At 33.1% G+C, this 18,676-nt stretch overlaps 1 protein-coding gene across 1 annotated transcript in view; it reads left to right on the forward strand.

Annotated features, from left to right (window-relative positions):
* LOC123537760 (MOXD1 homolog 2-like) overlaps positions 1–18,409 on the forward strand; it is a 37,067-nt gene extending 18,658 nt beyond the window's left edge. The window contains exons 7-11 of the mRNA XM_053530371.1: positions 11,313–11,556; positions 12,120–12,216; positions 13,672–13,832; positions 15,176–15,263; positions 16,722–18,409. Of these exons, the coding sequence (XP_053386346.1) occupies positions 11,313–11,556; positions 12,120–12,216; positions 13,672–13,832; positions 15,176–15,263; positions 16,722–17,064 (933 nt within the window). The 3' untranslated portion in view covers positions 17,065–18,409. The remainder of the gene's footprint in view (positions 1–11,312; positions 11,557–12,119; positions 12,217–13,671; positions 13,833–15,175; positions 15,264–16,721) is intronic.
* Positions 18,410–18,676: the final 267 nt, after the last annotated feature.

Here is an 18,676-nt window from a genome sequence, read left to right on the forward strand (position 1 = left end):
GTCACTAACCCTTATCTTATTAACAGCATTAACCATATACTTCTGTTAATCCAAGGTTAAAACCTCTGACTACAACTCATTTAAACTTGGAATCAATAAAAGAGAACATAAGAACCATATAAAACCAAAGTTAGAGACACTAAGATACTTAACTCCCCCTAAACTAATGAAAAAAAGATTAACATTTATCTTTTTTTGGTGTAGTTATGACAGGGTAACTAAAAAGAAGTATATAATACATTACTTAAAAATAAAAAAGTTTCTGCGTTGCAGTATATTAAAACAGGTTTTGGCAGAATACCTAACCATATTAACATTAGATAAAATAACAATCATTTTGTCTTCAGCCGAAAGAGTATCAAAGGTGCTAACAACCTCCCTAGCTTTATTAAATAGCTCAAAATGCAAGTCCTCATATAGTTTACAACTTGTTAATACATGAACCTCATTCTCAACCTCGTTGCAAAATGGGCACAAACGGTCATTCACTGGGATATTTTCATATCGGCCTGTTTCAATCCGCAAAGGTGCCACACCACATCTAAATTTACTGAACGCAGCTCTATGTTGTAAAGGGAGAATTAATTTACAGTACTCTTCTGTTTGAAATTCTCTTTTAAACGAACAGTAGGTTCGAAGCTTATTCCTGCCATTACGGGACGGACCAATATTGCTGTTCAGTTTAGTTCTCCATTCTCCCTTATAACTATTAAATAAACCCGTCTGTATGTCTGACACAAACTGCTTTGAGATTGGTTGAGTAATACCACCAGAAAAACTAGGAATCACTTTTCTGTATTGGTTACAAACAGTATAAAACCAATTTTTACATGAGGAACTTGCCTTAGATTCAGCCCACAGTGCTATACGCTTATTTAACCTGGACTCATTAGTTGTTGAAAGTCTGACATAGAAATTACTAGTACAACTTATTTGTCGAACATAAACCGGTTTCCAGCCCATTTCACCCATCAAGGCTGTATTTGGGGTGTATTTACCTACACCAAGGAAAAATCTCATAGCCCTATTCTGGACAGCCTCGATGCATGAAAATGGCTTGAAACCCCAAATACTAGCCCCGTAACTAATTACCGGCCAGACTAGTGTGTCAAATAGTTTTGTATACACATCATATGGAAAGCCTCCGGCTACTTTACATTTAGCAATAAGTAATCCTAGGGCCCTACTGGCACTTTTTGCTACTGCCTTAACCGTGACATCATAATCTAGATGTTCATTTAACAACAGTCCAAGATAACAGTACTTATCCGTAACATGTATCATTTCCTCTCCACAATGAAATAAAACATCTGTTTTTTGAGAACAAGGTCTCCTAAAGTGTACAACACTACTTTTACTTGCATTAATTTTTATGTCCGATGTATAACACCAGTCATTAACTGCTTGTAATAAAATTTGCAGATCATTTTCATTTTCTGTGATAAGAACAATGTCATCAGCATACATTAATATACACACTTTTTCATTATCACAGTTAATTCCAATTTCAAAAGACTTCAAATACACGACAAGATCATTTATATATAAATTAAACAATAGGGGGGAAAGAATACATCCCTGTCTCAAACCGCAGTTAACATTAAACCAATCGGTATGCAAATTGTAGACACGGACACAAGAAGACACGGAAGAATAAAGCGATTTAATTGCTGTCAGCAGTTTACCATTAACCCCTAACTGACTCAATTTAGTCCATAATTTTGCCCTATTGACACTGTCGTACGCCTTTCGGAAGTCAATAAATGCACAAAATGTAGACAGTTTCTGTTTCTTTCTGGTTTCGATTATATTAGTTAAAGAAGCGATTTGATCAATAGTGCTTCTTTTCTTTCTAAAACCGTTTTGCTCTTCCGCAATCTTATCATTATCCTCTGCCCATTTGGACAGTCTATGATTAATTATAAAGCAGTACATTTTATACATAGCTGGTGCCAGTGCAATGCCCCTGTAAGATAACGGATCTCTAGGATCATTGCTGGATGACTTAGGTATTGGTTTGATAATACATTTTCCCCAAATAGTTGGCGTAATACCTTTGCTAAAACAAACATTAAAAATAGCATGAAGAAATATGGTAGTTGCATCATTCTTAAGAACTTCAGCAGGTATTCCATCGAAACCTACAGCTTTTCCACTTTTGGCACTATCAATGGCCTGTTTAACTTCATGAATAGAGATTTCTTCATTAGAAGAATTTGCATACAAAACTGACTCTTCATTATCTACCCCTATACTTTCATCATTATCCCGGTCGGAATTAACATTAAAAAGGTTACTAAAATCAGCCTTCCACCTATTTAGGACCAATGTAGTATCAGAAGTGGTCGAACCATCAGTGTTTACAACTTCCATTGGAATACAATTTGAGTTATTGTTATTAACTCCGATTTTACCTATGGACTTCCAGAATCTTGACTGGTCGATATTACATTCTTCGATCAATTCTTTTGTGCCAAAAACCAATACCTTCTTTTGGCCTTCTGTACATTTTTATCAAAAACCTTCCGTGCATTTACATAAGATACCTTTAGCCTATTTTTCTCACTTACTAAGTTACATTTTAAATAATTTCTTTCAGCAATACATAACTGAGACCATAACTCAGAGAGGTAAGGAGTCCACCATGCTTTCCCTGGTCTGCGCCTTTTATTATTTACCCCAGTAGGAATTTTCTTAAAAGGTAACTTTTCATACATAGAGCCTTTAACAATATTACACCACTCATCATATATGCAATCAATATCTTTCTGGCTTTGTAATCCTTGTTCTAACTTGTGTATGACATTATTTAACTTATCAACACTCACATCATCTGATAAAAACTGCTCTGGCACCTTTTGTAGATCAAATCTATCATAATAATCAATAGTATCACCTTCAACCTTAGTGGTTATACATTTTACATAACAACTGTAATCAATATCCCATACCAAAATAGAATGATCTGGTATCCCAGCAGCAGTGAACTTACATGTATCCCCACAATTACTTATTGCTTCCAATGTACGAATAACTTTAAAATTTCTAAACATAGACAAATAGTTATGCCCTACAACACAGTAATCCACGACAGACATACCTTTCGTGGAAATGGAAGTGAAGTCGTTATAATCACTCCTACCATTAAGCATACACAAATTGGTATTTATCAAAAATTCTATGAATAATTCACCATAAAAATTTGTTTTGAAGTCTTTTACATCTCTTTTACTAATATTATCGACACCTACTATAAAATCGTCCTGATCTCCGCACCTACTATTAAAATCTCCACAGAAGTAAACAAGACCTAAATTCTGGTACTAATAGAAATGTGCTAACAAATTATCAAAAAAGACATTCACATCCAAAAAGCGTGAAGAATTTTCCGGCGGCAAATAACAAACGCATGGTAGCACAGAAAAATTATCAAATTTATGACTTAATTTCAACCATAAAATGCCTTCACAATCATCATTTAAAACCATAACATCAAATTCATCTAAAACACAATTTTTAATAAGAAATCCAATTCCCCCAGAACCAGTCTTTGCTTTTCTATGAATGTTTTTCCTATTTTGACCAAACCACTTGTATCCTTGAAGTTCAATTGAAGCACCATTTTGGAGATGAGTTTCGGCTATACCAATGATATCAAAATCATAATTTAAAACACAATTAGCCCTCAAATTATAATTATCAGTCTGTTTATTACTACTCCATCCTCTTACATTCCAAAACCCGGATGTCAATTATCTGCGATTGCGCGCTGAATGCCGATATCCGTTTCTGGACGGCTTGTTATAATGCCACGAGTTGTTTTTGGAATCACTCCTTGTATTTTGCGGTTGAGATTCAGAACGCCGGTCATTATTGTTTCTATTTCGAGATCGAGAATCCTCACTATTAGAGTCTCCCTGTTGAAACGATGAATCCCTAGATGTACCCCTACTTTGCTGGTCAAGTCGTACAACTCTACCACCTTGTAGGGTTATATTTGAGTTTTTATGTTTAATTGCTTCCAGAACAGCACGAAAGTTGTTCTCCATTAATCTGTCACTTTTGGATTTATCATTGTTTATATACACTGACGAGTATTGCCTACTGTCTTTCAACTTTTTCTTAGCTAACATAATCTTTTTTTTTGTCTTCCAACGATTTCAAAGAAGCCACAACAACTCCAGGCTTATTATTCAAACTTGATTTACGCTCCGCCCCTACCACTGAAATGTTCCTTAAGTTAAGACCGTCCTTAAACAGCTTTTCTACTTTTTTGGTAGTATCCTCATTCTCTGATTGTGACAGATTACGGACTACTATATTTAACTCAATGTCTTGTTGATAATGAGTGTTAACACTTGGTAAAGACGACAGTTTACTGTTAACCTCCTCCATTTCAGCAGTGAACTCAGCTTTCATCGCCTCTTTAAAATCATCCATCCTTGCATCAATGTCTTTGCGTATTCGACTAAGTTCAGTGTTTACCCTCTTGTCTAAAATTTGTGAAACTTTACTTGCAATTTTCTGTTCGAGTCCAGACTCCATTTTATCAATGCGTTCACTAAGCGCCGCATACATCATGTGGACGTCCGAAGACAATTTCATTATCATATGTTCAATGGATGGGTTTGCATCAACATGCCCATCTGCTTGGGATACTATAATGTTTTTCGGGGCTGAGGATTGCCCATCCATATTCAGAACCCTCCTTGCATTTACTGAATTCCCTTCACCTTCACCGTCTGACTCACAATCCCCGTTTTTAGCCTTTTTAACATTAGCTTCACTAGACAAGGGTAATGACAGGTGTCGCTTACGCCCACTCCTTGCCGGAGTGTTCACTTGTATAATTCTTTGGGACCCCATTATTGATTCCACATATTCCTCAGCTTCAGCAGAATTTCCATCTTCAGATCCAGATCTCATCATTACAATCTGATAATATAGACCATACAAGAGTTAATATGATTTGACACTTTTCACACACAATGGTAGCCGCTAACACCTTTGCTTTGATTTGCGGATAATTTACCAGAGAGAATTGAAAGTCACCACCGCCCACGCGGCCACTCAAATCAGCCACTGTTAATAGCACAGTTCACTAAATGTCATATAAATGTCCGACGTAATACGTATCTTCCACTGTTATATCACCCTCATGCACAATCTGCACACCGAAAAACGCCCTTAAAGCCTTCAATTTTGCGAAAAAATTTCTTCGACTGTCCGCTAATTAAATTTTCGGTGTTCCGTGCAAACTACACGTTGCGTATATGCATCTTTGGTTTTTATTTCATAACATAATGAATCAGTGTCAGTAAACAATGATTTACAATTACCCTCATACTTTTCCTTAATGTAATTATAATGAAAACCATACATTAAATATTTTGATAAATCTAGAATGCACATTCCAACATAACAAGGTCTGTTTAATAACAAACTTTCTTTTATTCTATGAATACCAAAAAGGTTAGAGTTAAACATCGTTGAACTAACAAATGAAGGTTTGGCTATGTATTTTAATAAAATATTTTCATCATGTGTTAATTTAATATTAACCCTCTTACGTAAATTCTCCATCGTCTTACCGAATACAGAATTGTTCATTAACTTAAAAAAGTCCTTTTCAAATGAATTTTTTGCTTTAGATCTTTTTTGAGTATTAAAATCAATATACTTTTTTAACCAAGGACTTTCGTCAAAAGTTAATATTTTATGTATTTTTGTTACTTTTAACCCTAATTGTGTATATAGTTCAAGATTTTTATAATGAACTACATAATTTTGTTTTTTCATTAAAGTTGGAACCAACTTCTTTACATTACTTTTCCCTATTTCAAATTCTGTTTTAATATTTTTACTATAATCAGAAAGCCATTGATCTGGTATTTTAATTTTTTCAGGAGCTAAAGGATAATCATTATGGGTTTTATGTAATTCTTTTGGATATTCAAGATCACATTCAACTATAAAGTTAGTTTTACCTTTTGCAATTAATTTCTTAAATTATTTTTCGGATATAAATTTAAAGTTTCCAGAGGGTAAAGGTTGACACATAGCCCAACCGTAAAGATTATTGGCGTCAAGGTACATAATGTATTTGCTTTCTTCTTTTGAATTATAATCTTTCATATATTTATTGTTTGCTTTACTGTATCTGTTTGAAATATAACTTATTCCTCCTCTCAGTCCCTTTTCAATAAAAAGATACATATCAATATCAGTTATTAAATCTAACTTAATTCCAGTCATTTTTAACATTGCATCCCAAGCTAAACCAGGACTACTAAAATAATGACAAGGATCTAATTTGTAGTACTCCAAACATAATTTTCTAAAATTTTCAAATACATCAGCTAAAAGTAATACGTCAGTTTTTAAATATAGATCATGATATTCTCCCATTGTTTTAATTTTAAATTTATTCCAAATATTTTTAGCATGTTCATATTCGTTGTCAGATATATGTGTTTCATTTAAAATTGAATAAAACTCTTCTTTAGAAGGTAATTCTGTTTCTTTAAATTTTTTAAATGAATCCATGTAATCATATGGATAAACACCTTTTGTCTTTAATAATTCTATATTTTTATCAAATTCTTGAGATAAATATTTAAATTCTGGAATATTTTTTACTAGGTTATCCAATGATTGAGACATAAACTGGAATGAATCAATAAAGACCAAGTCAGAAATCATAAATGCCATATATCTTTCCATATTGTTAGGAATAACATTAATTTCTTTTTTAAATTTCCCTATTTGTTGCATAATAAAATGACCGTCATAACCTCTTAAATTATGAAAAATAACAGGAATTTTATGTGTTAGTTTAAAATTAATATTACATTCTGAGTGAGCACTTCCTCTGAATTTTCCTGTTATATGACAGTGATCACGTACTGGCACTTCACCTTCTATATATTCTTTTTCACAGATATGACAAAACTTTTGTTTTTTAAATTCGGTTGAATCATTTTTAGACATTCTTAGTTCTTTGTTAAAATGTTCTTTAAATATTTCTTTACAATATTCCTCTTCCTCAAGCATTTTTTCAATAAACTTATAAACTGCATTAGGACCTCTATAAATCTGGGTTGGTTTAGTATATTTATCGTCATAACAACAAACAACTTTATAGCCGTAACCACAATCTATATGATTTTGATATGGTTCAGTAAATGAAGATTCAGTTGATGGTAAAGCAGTTAAAACTTTTTTAGTTATTGATTCAAAATCAGCATAAATTACAAAAGGTACTGCTAAACCTTTATGATAATTTTTAAATTGTACTTTACTTCCCTCTTTTGGCATTTTTACACCTTGGATACCATTAATAGCTAAACAATTTGGAATATGTTCATTTAATATTCTTTCTTGAGTAAAGTGTTGCAGACAAGATCTACAAAAATGTTTCTTGTTTGTATTTTTTGTTTTGTTATTCATTAATCTATTAAAGTCTTTTATCCAAACATAATGTTGGACTACAGTTCTTGAGGGTTTACAGTCATCATCAGTTATTTTATCATTTATTTTATCATTAGTAATTAGCAACATGTCACAGTGTTCTTCGTATTTATATTTTGATATGTACAATGGATAAATACTATTTTCTTCATAACCAAATATATTAAATGATATTTCATTTAAAACTTCTATTTTAGGTATTTGATTTAATGTAACAGGAAATTTGATTCCAGTATAATCAAGATCGTTTATATGTTTTTTATAATTTGAAACTCTTTCAGAATTTTTTGTTACAGGAAATTTATAAGCTAAATGACACCATCTAAAACATTCGTTATCATCATTCTTTATATTTATTAATCCTTTCATTGAATTTTGTAATGGTTTTGGTAATTCTAAATAACTTGAAGCAGCCAATGGACTATACTTATATCTATTTATATAATGAGCATCAACTGACTCTATTCTCCAGCCGCTTCCTTCAGAAATCCAATTACCAATTCTATTTATTATTTCATCAAAAGCTTGATGTAAAGTTTTTTTTATTTCGTTTGTGTTAATAATTTCTAAAGCCTTTGATTGAAAATAAGCTGATTTATATATTGTATCAGTTTTATCCATTTTTGCAAAAGTTATTTTTAAAACAACGTTTATTTTTATACCTTTTAAAGTTTTAAGTTCAGATTTAAGTATTTCATAAGAGTCGTTTATAGTTAAATATAATTGATTCTTTGGGTCTTGTCTATATGTAATTTTAATTTCAAATTTCTTATAATATTGTTTTGAAGATCTCTCGATTTCCATCTATATATTATATTTAGAAAAAAAATCTTCAAGCAAAAAAGGATTAAAAAATAATTAAAAAAATAATAAAATAAATAAAGTTTTAAATTATCTTTAAGAAGAAATAAAATATTTAAATTTATATCTTTTTCCATTAACTTTTGATATTCCACATTTTACTCGGTTTGTCCCTTCACAACACATTTTTATTAACCCAGCATTAATACCAAATTCTTTAGATGCTTTGTAAGTGCTTCTGTATATTTTTTCTTCATTAGTATCACAGTCGGTTACAATTACTTTTTTAGGATTGTTTCGATAATTATTTGGTCTGGGACAATCACATAATCTTTCATCATTTTCTTCTTCAGTTAATAGACAACCACAGTCCCATTCAAATAAAGTTCTTTTACGAAGATAAGGATCTATAACATTTTGTAATTTATCAATGACATGATTTTTATATTCATCGCTAACTATTTGATCAAGTTTTGATTTAATAACATTTCTTCTTTTAAGAACTTTCTTATATGAATTTTCATCTGGATTCATTATTTCTCCTAAAGTGCTAGATAATTTTGGCATAATCATTCTATCTACCTTTCTATTAACCATCTATATATAATATACTTATAGAAAAAAATCTTTAAAAAACACACGTAAAATTTAATACAGCTCTTCTTCTTTTTTACTTTTATATCCGTTAAGTTTAAATTCCTTCATATGCATTTCAAGAGGTGTTGAATAATTTTTTTCTTTCTGCATTTCTAATAGTATTGTAAAAATATCCTGAATAACTTTATTTGGATCTTCTTTATTTACTTTTCCAATCCGTGCTTTTGTTATAAGTTGTTTTATTTTGTGGTGATGTGATTTTAAAAAAAAATTCTTGTCGTCAAGTTTTAGTCTGTTAGTAAATATGGTAATTACTGATGGAACAGCACCAGCAACTGCTACAAATATAGGAATAGTTGGAACAAGTGCTAATGCAGCTGAACAACCAAAGACACCTGCTGTAATATATAATCCGGTACTTACTCTCCCACAAAATTTATAACTTTTTCTGTAAGCAGCAGCTAGTTTAGTTAAGTGAATAATTAATTGATCTATTGTTTCTATTCCATTATTATTAGAAATTAGATTTTTATTGCTCATTTATATAATTAAACTTTTTATTTCTAAATTAAATTTGTTCAAGATCGCTAAACGGAACCCAACTATTAAATTTTTCATTGTAACCTTTCCATTTTACTAAAGCTTGTTTTTTCTTATAGTCTCGTCTAATAACTTTTTCTATTCTAAAAACTTCTTGTGTAGTAGGTAAAAGTTCTTGTTCATAAAATGAACCTTGAATTATTTCATCATTTAAATCTTTAATAGTGTATGTTCTGGGATTTGTATTATTAATTTTATAAATTATAAATATTTCCTCTGTCCAGTTTGGTGTATATCCTTTTTCAAAATGTCTTTTAAGTTTGCTTAAACGAACTCGATCACCAATTTTAAATTTTGCTTTGCTCTTTGATATCTTTAAATCACCATATAAATTAAAGTAAACAGTACCTTTATTTAAGTTTTTACTGGCTTCGGTTGGTGTCATTTTTATACTAGAATGTTTTGTTTTGTTATATTTATCAACCATATCCTGCAAATTATTTAAATAAGTATAAGTATTATTTGCTGAAAAATATTTCCAGATTATTCTTTTTAAACTTCTATTAAATCTTTCTATTACTACAGCCTTTCCTTCATTAAATGTATGGTACATATTAATCTTATTTTTATTCAAAAATGATTCAAACTTTTTATTATAAAATTCTTTTCCTTCATCTACCCATAAATTTACTGGTAATCGTCCTTCAGAAATTATTTTTTCAAATGCTTCAGTAACAAATTTTCCGGTTTTATTCTTTAATGGAATAACCCAAGCATATTTACTAAATATATCAATAACAGTTAACAAGTACTTTACTCCTTTATTATATTTTGAAAAAGCTTGCATGTCAACTAAATCAGCTGACCAAGTATCATCAATATCATTAACTATCACTCTTCGTTTCCTAAATTTTCTTTTAATTGGTTTGTGTAATTCTTCTGCTAATTCATCGCTCCATGTGATTCCGGGGGTATACTCTACCCCCTTTTCCCGTTTTTTGACTTTTGTCCCAGACCAAGTTTGTATTTTGTTTTAATTATAGGTTTCACAACTAAATGTTTTGCAATCTTTTCTCCAAATGTTTTTGATTTAGTTTTATTTAAATTGGAAAGCATTTGCTTATCACATGTACCCTTTTTTACATCACTATCATAACAATAATCATGATTCATACATACTGCATCCAGTTCATTGATAGGGGGTCCATTATCTAGGGGATTTCCTGGCCCACAATAATTATATCCTGGAAGTGTTAAACCTTTCTTAGGTAATAAAGGTAACATTGCTTTGTGAATATCTAAATTACCCCCTGTACTTTTAACAAACTTTGATTTCATCTTTCCACAAGATGAACAGGTAGCTTTTATCATTTTTCTCCCATTTTTTGTTATAACATAATGGGGGTTTATATTATCAGTAAATCTTCTTTCTTTCAAACAATATATTTTATTTTGTAAACTCATCTATATCATATGTATTTAAATTTAACTTTAAAACTTTTAGTCTGTTTAAAACCTGTGGATTTTAAATTGTCCGGCATTGGATTTTTTAGAATAGGGACAAGGGGTTAGTCCGGACCAAAGACTAAATCTTTTTTTGGTTAAACCAAAGGTTTTCATTCGGTTTAACTAAAGATTTAAAAGATTTTCAGGTATCAAGGGTAGCAAGTTAGTATTCTAAGTTTAGGGTAAGATTAAAGTCTGCTTATAGAATAGGGTCAAGGGGTCAGGGGGGTCAGAATTGAGCTCGCACAAACAATTACTATACTACTAACAGATCAATTTCCCAACAAGGACTTACGTAACTAATGTTTTATTGCGTATAAATGTATCTGTTTAAGTTATATTAAAGTTTGATTATCATGACGACCTACATTATCTATTATGTTTCATGTTTGTTTAAGTTACACTGGAATAACCTAATGGAGACGGAGGGTTATACCGATGGGTCTGGAATAACCCTTCACTTAACACCAAATCTAAAGCCATACGACGCTGGTATGATGTTGATTGGACAGATGTTACTAGGAATACCACCCAGGACACCACATCACACTGAAAACTCTACATGTAGCTCAGAATGCACTAAAAGAAAAATGACAGGCAATATAAACGTCGTTGGAGCGTTAAATCATATGCATTACCTAGGTATGTTACTATTAACCCTTACCCTGCTAAATTTTTATAATGAACTGGTCCATCTTTCAATTTGGACAGTACCATTAACTGTCAAAAGGGGTGCTTACTAAAAAGATACTGACTGAATGGCGAACAGTGCAGATCATGATCAGAACGGCAACTGTCTGTTAGACATTCTTTCTCAATCACGTCGTAGTTAACGTGCACACTAGAATTTGGGCAATTGAAGATGTTTGGCAGACGTTTTGCGCCAAGGAGAGCACTCGTTTTTTCTGTAGTTCAAAGCAAAAACGTTACATGAATCAAGTGATTTCCCACAGGTGTACGATAGCGAAAAGCGATCCTGATAAAGGCAAAGTGTATATAAACATAAACATTTTATTGTATTAGTCTTGTATATAAATCTTTGCTAACGGGAATGCAATTTTATAACCCTTGACCGACTTCCAACTTGTCAAATAGTCAAACAAGCTATCTTATGGACAGATCTTGTCAAAAATACAGTCATTAACATCAGAACTATAAACACTAGTTAGTTTTGTTTAGTGGTATTGTATCTCTATGTTTTTAAGGTTCCTCCGTCACGTCTCAGATGGTATCAGAGGACGGAGATGTGACAATATTATCTCACGAAAAGGATTTCAGCTTTGATTCTCCTAAATTTGTTAGGTAAGTATCTTGATATAATTCTTTAGTTATTTTAAGGTAATGGTGCCAGCAATTTCCATGCCAATAAGCATTCAGTATTGTAATTTTGCAACCTTCGGCCGTAGCAAAAAATTGTTTTTATTGAAAAATACTGAAATCGCATTTACGGAGTGTACGTCATAGAACAAGAAATACCAATTACCTCTTCGGGTCCATTACCTTAATCGATGTTAATAATTTGCATAAATCACACTTTCCCCGGAATGACGAAAATATATATAAAATTGTCAGCGTTAGAACAGTACATTGTAATTTGTAAAGATACAATTCTTGTGAAGTCAGAAATGTTCTACATTTGCAGTTATTTACCGGTAAACATACAAAACCAAAACTTACACTGGTCTGTAGAATCATATATCTATATTTAATTTTGTAAGTTGTCCATTGTATATGTTTGATCTTAAGTTGTAAATATACACACGTTCATGTTAGATGGAAATTTACACTAACAGGAGTAAACGCACTATATTTTGTTACAAATCAGCGAAACTTTATGCATAAAATGTCCCAAAACATGTGTTGTATAGCTGCTACACAGAAAAGAGCATATATCAGATGTATCAATGAACATTGTTGGGGTCAGTGGCACAGTGGTTCGACTACAATGTCAGGGATTGGGCTTCGATTCTAGGTTGCAGCTTATTTCTCAACTAATATTCAGGGCTGAGGATTTACATAAATTGGTATTGTTCAGCAGTATCGGAAATAAGTGGTTTCATCCTTTCCATATGGGAACTGACACTCATCGTATACCTACGCTCAACGGAAACTTTTTTTTTTATTTAACGTCGCACCGACACATGATAGGTCATATGGCGACTTTCCAGCTTTAATGGTGAAGGAAGATCCCAGGTGCCCCGCCGTGCATTATTTCATCACGAGCGGGCACCTGGGTAGAACCACCGACCTTCCGTAAGCCAGCTGGATGGCTTCCTCACATGAAGAATTCAACGCCCCGAGTGAGGCTCGAACCCACATCGATGAGGAGCAACGGAGGCCCCTACGGAAACATTTTGACCGCCGCCTATTACAACAGTGTGAGCGCAAATCTACGGATTGTTGTTGTTATTTCGATCCACGGACGTTGCGTATGTTATCCAAGGCGATTTGAGAGAAGGCATTGTGTCTGAAATCATTCGTCCACTAGTTTTGATTCATATGAAGTACTGGTGGTTACTTGCGTCAAGCTGCCGCTAGTACTGGTACAGAATCCAGGAACGGTGGTGAGGTTAACTGCCCGCCGTAGCATAACTGAAATACTATTGAAAACGGCACTAAACACAATAACAATCGCCCGCTACAGATGCCGTATAAGCTGCCAGAGAAAAAACATCTTTGAAGAAAATAATAAAAAAAGTCTGAACCCACAATAGTGTACTGCAGTATTGGGTCTAATTAAAATCTTATTGTTTTCAGTTTTGAAGAGCCGCTAATCATGGATCCAGGGTACAAACTGCAGCTTGCGTGTCACTATGATTCAACAGGTCGCGATTCTACAACGTTTTATGGAGAGGGCGCTTTTGAAGAGATGTGCTTTGCATTTATTATGTATTACCCCAAAGAAAACTTCAATGGAAGTATGTTTGAATTCATATTTTATATATGTAGTCAGTTTTCTATAGACAGATGTATAAACATCCAATCATTTGCAATATTGATAGACATAGGCTGGATATTGAAACAGTAGCATTAGGGCGGATATGTTATGCAAAACATGAGATTACGGACCGTTCTAGAATTACTGCCCTGCGCATTGTAAGAATTCCAATAATGTCCGACAATAACGCTCAGATCAATTCAAGAATAGTCCATGCGCATTTAAAGAATTTAGACAAAGTGAGAATCGCCTCTGATACAGTGAGATATGATAACTATGTTGACAAGACATTTCGACCGTAGCTTGTTTTTAATGGTAGATATACCGGTAAAATTAGCAGATTAAGACAAAATATGCAATCAGCAGATTTATGCTAGGTATTCAAAGAACAGCTTGAGGTTGAATGTATAATCAGAAGATCTAGACTGGGTATTCAATTCAAAGCCTTAAGTTGAATACTTGAGGCTCGATATACCGGTTAAATCAGCGTTCCTTAATCACAGTTACCCTACAACGTAAAAAATAGCAGCACAGACACCCATGTACAAAAGCCAAACACACACACACATACGTAACTAACTTACATAGCTAAACAAACAGACAAACAGACAAGTAAAATATAACAACACTGTAGGGCATCACCCAATACAAACAGACGCACAAGCACACACACGCACACCTATTTATTAAGCAGATTTAGATTTTGGCAGTAAATAGGTCAAGGTAAAGGTCTTGTTTATTATAGTGTCGTCCCTATTGAAAGGGCCAGCCAAGTTTGCTTACAATACACCTTTGTTGTGCGTACCATTCAGTACTGATTACACTTGGCACAATTAAATACTATCTAATAAATAATTTTGTTAAAATATACCTTCCAGTTTTTCACTGCCAACACATACTGTGTTTGCGTAATGTGTTGTATTTTATAATATACATTTTAGTAGTTGTTCAGATAGGAAATTAAGGTTTGACAAATCTTTAAACATTGGAATTAAGCTAGATATTCAACCGACAGGTTAGGCTGGGCTTTAGGTTGAATATTGTATCAACAGCTTACGACCGGACATTTAAACATCAGATTTAAGCACTAGATATTCCGATAGCAGCATTAAACTTGATAGTTAACATCAACTTTAGGTTAGATACAGAATTAGCAGATGTATGCCGGATATTCAATCAGCAGTTCTGGGCTGAATAATTTAACATTATGTTTAAGCAAGATATTTAAAAAGCGGCTTTAGGCCGGTCATTTTGACAGCAGCTTTATGTTACACATCAATCACCATCAATAGGTTGTTTTAAATAACCACGTACCTGTTTCAGGTTGTGTGTCAAGAGGGACATATGATGAATGTGGAGTTTCTACGATGGGAAAGGATGATTGTGATTTGGAGGCACTCGGCAATAATTCGTATGTTTTATGTTTTGTTATATTCTTATTTGATGTTGCTCACTACAGACCTGGAGCGGTCGTTTTGCGCATGTTACAAAATCGTTATCATCGGAGCGCACAACTAAAATACGTAAATTATTGCATGTCCGCACGCATTCAGTGTAAAACATGTATAATATGCAGTTATATATACATCTGGTCATTCCAGTCGCTTGAATCCGGTAATTACCGGAGTCTGTAATATATCACACGCGCTCTAGGTCTGATTGTTGTCACAGTCATTCTTTATTTAAGTATTGTTACTGTAACAAAGGAGTCTAACATTTAAAAGATAATGGAGTCGAGTAGATAGTGCTGTCCACATATGCAATAGTTCAAACATATTTCATTGATATATTTTAGATATTAAATGAATAGATAAAAGTAACAGTTTACTGATGTTTACGATCTACATGGTTTAAACAAGGCTTAAACTGAGCGTTTTGTAAAAGCCAGCCAGCGGCCCGTTTGTTATGCTCATGATCAAATACAGCTGAGACTGAAAGATCTATGAAGTATATATACCAGTATACGAGCTGTGACGTAAAAAAAGGGATCAGCTTTCATTTAGAAAGAGTCTCTTTGGAATATTTATTGCAAAAGCTGGTTCTGAGCTCTCAAGACCGATTGCAATGCTTGAGTAAACGGACTGAAATGCTTTGATTCAACCCACTTCAATGTTTGAGTAAACCGGCTTGAACTGTTGAGTAAACCGACTGCAGTGCTTGATCAAACTGGCCGTAATGCTTGATTAAATCGCCGTAATGCTTTGATAAAACCGTCTGAAATGCTTGATTAAACCAATTGCAATTGTTTTAATGCTTTATTAAACTACTTAAAAGACTGCAATATTAGGTTAAACCGACTGAAATGCTTGATCTAACCGACTGTAGCTAAAACTGACCGTAATGCTTGATAAAACTGACTGCAATACTTAATTAAACCGACTGAAATGCTTGATTAAAACGTCTGCAATGCTTGATAAAACTGACCGTAATAGTTGATTAAACTGACAGAAATGGTTGATTAAACCGACTGCAATGCTTGATAAAACTGACCGTAATAGTTGATTAAACTGACAGAAATGGTTGATTAAACCGACTGCAATGCTTGATAAAATTGACCGTAATAGTTGATTTAACTGACTGAAATGCTTGATTAAACCGACAGCGATGCTTGATAAAACTGACCGTAATAGTTGATTAAACTGACAGAAATACTGAATTAAACTGAAGGCAATGCTTTATCATATAACCAACTTCAATGCTTAATTAAACTGACTGCAGTGCTTGATTAAAGCGCTATGACGCTATTTAATTATTGGTGAATTTACAAGGGTATAATCAGATAAAACGTTTAATGTAGTAAATGAATTACAAAAAAATAGAAGGATAAGAAAGCTTTTTTAATGTCATGCATTTGTTTCCTGCTTCACAGAGATCCTGTAAATGCAGCAAGGAATGCACGACTCTATGGTAACTGTATACCAGGCATTTGCCAAGAGGGATGTTTGGATGTTGTACGCGAAATATTCAAGGAGCCATGCTTTCAGGAGAAATATCAGAAAGATATAAAGGCCTCAATGGGGTACGGTGATGACGCCACAAAATTGGCCATCATGGACTATTTCTACCGAATGGATTCATGCAACGCTGAACTAGCAAAAGAGCAGTGTGGTTCAACATGGCCAACGACACCAACAACAGCTAGCGCTGTTAGTACAAACATGGCGTCGTCTGCTTTTATTGTCTTTTTTGCTGTCGTCATTTCTTACATGTAATCTCATTTCAACAGACTTTAATATCCAGCTTTGAAGATTTTTTTTCTATGGCAGTGTCAGTGCCTTCTAAAACTCTGTTGGACATATTTTGAACCAGCTTTCCTGGAAGTGTTTATGTGTTTACTTTGATAATCTTACCTGCAAACGAACTACACATTTTTACTGTTTGACATATAGCAATACACTAAGTAGCTGATCCTATGCTATGTGAAATTGCATTGATGTATTTCATTACTTAATTTATCAAAACAGTTAAAAAACTTACTAAATCGGGGAGGAACTTTCTGTGGACACAGGACACACCAGCGACATCTTCCTAAGTCGGTAAATTATATTTTCTTGAACAACATTGTCAATGCTAAAAAGGAAACCATGACATTTTTAAAGTGCGAATATTTCATGATGAAGAACCATCAGATTGTCAAGCAAAGACCTACAGCGTGATTTCAGAAAGATATTGCAATGAAGTTGAGGACAAAGTGCTCTACAATGTAAAAACCTCTTAAAAAAACTCTCCGAATCCGCTATTATTTCATTTGGCAATGTAAGTCTTATTAATAGCATATCTCAGCTTTCAAAAGCATCCAGGAAATGAACTATACCAGTATTTGCATTGTTAATTTGTATTTTGTAAACGATTTAGCTCTCCCTGGTAGAGAAAAGTAGAAAACCTACCATTTCGGTCACTCGATTAACGTAGTAAGCCTTGCATAAAAGACATTTATTTGAAGCAAATTTTAAAGGGCAAATCAAACACATGTGAATATATCCAAACTGATTTTGTTATGCAAAAAGGTATGATATTGTGTCACAAACCGTTTATCAGTTCTACGAAACAACACCCACTGGTCCTATGAAATTTGCTGTTTATTAATAACGCGTATGTAGATTTTTTCTCAATGAATAAAACTAAAACCTGCAAATAAATGATGAAAGTGGTTTAGATCTTTTCTCCTTTTCTCAATACAGTTAACAATATCAGATTCAAAACAACATTTTGATGCAAGGCGTCAAAGACATCGTATTTTTGTTAAATAATAATGTTTTGTTTTAGATATTTTGTTGAAATATATAAATATAACTATTTTTCGTTAAAATGGTTATATATTTGCTCAGGAAATTTTAAAGCGTCATAATACTTTTTTTCACAATGTGGTTGCCATATTTTCACAATGTGGTTGTCATATTTTCATAATGTAGTTGACATTTTGTTCATAATGTGGTTGCCATTTGTTGTTACAGACATAAAATATTCAATATTTTTCTCAAATCTTAGTTTTCAGTGAATGTTTTCTCATCTATTTCTGAAATGCTTTAATACTGACTAATAAAGAAGACAGAATTATCGAATATATTGTTTTTATTTTCTCCTTTCACAAATCTAAATGAGCCGCACCATTAGAAAACCAACATAGTGCGTTCACGACCAATATAGATCCAGACCAGCCCGGCTGCACATCCGCTGTTCGCTAATGGTTTTTCTAATTGCAGTAAGCTTTGAAAACGAACAGCATGGATCCCGGCCAGACTGCGCGGATGCGCAGGCTGATCTGGATCCATGCTGGTCGCAAACGCACTATGTTGGTTTTCTCATGGTGCGGTTCAAATGTGT

Source organism: Mercenaria mercenaria, chromosome 18 (genome assembly GCF_021730395.1).
Source record: "Mercenaria mercenaria strain notata chromosome 18, MADL_Memer_1, whole genome shotgun sequence".
Lineage (NCBI taxonomy): Eukaryota > Metazoa > Mollusca > Bivalvia > Venerida > Veneridae > Mercenaria > Mercenaria mercenaria.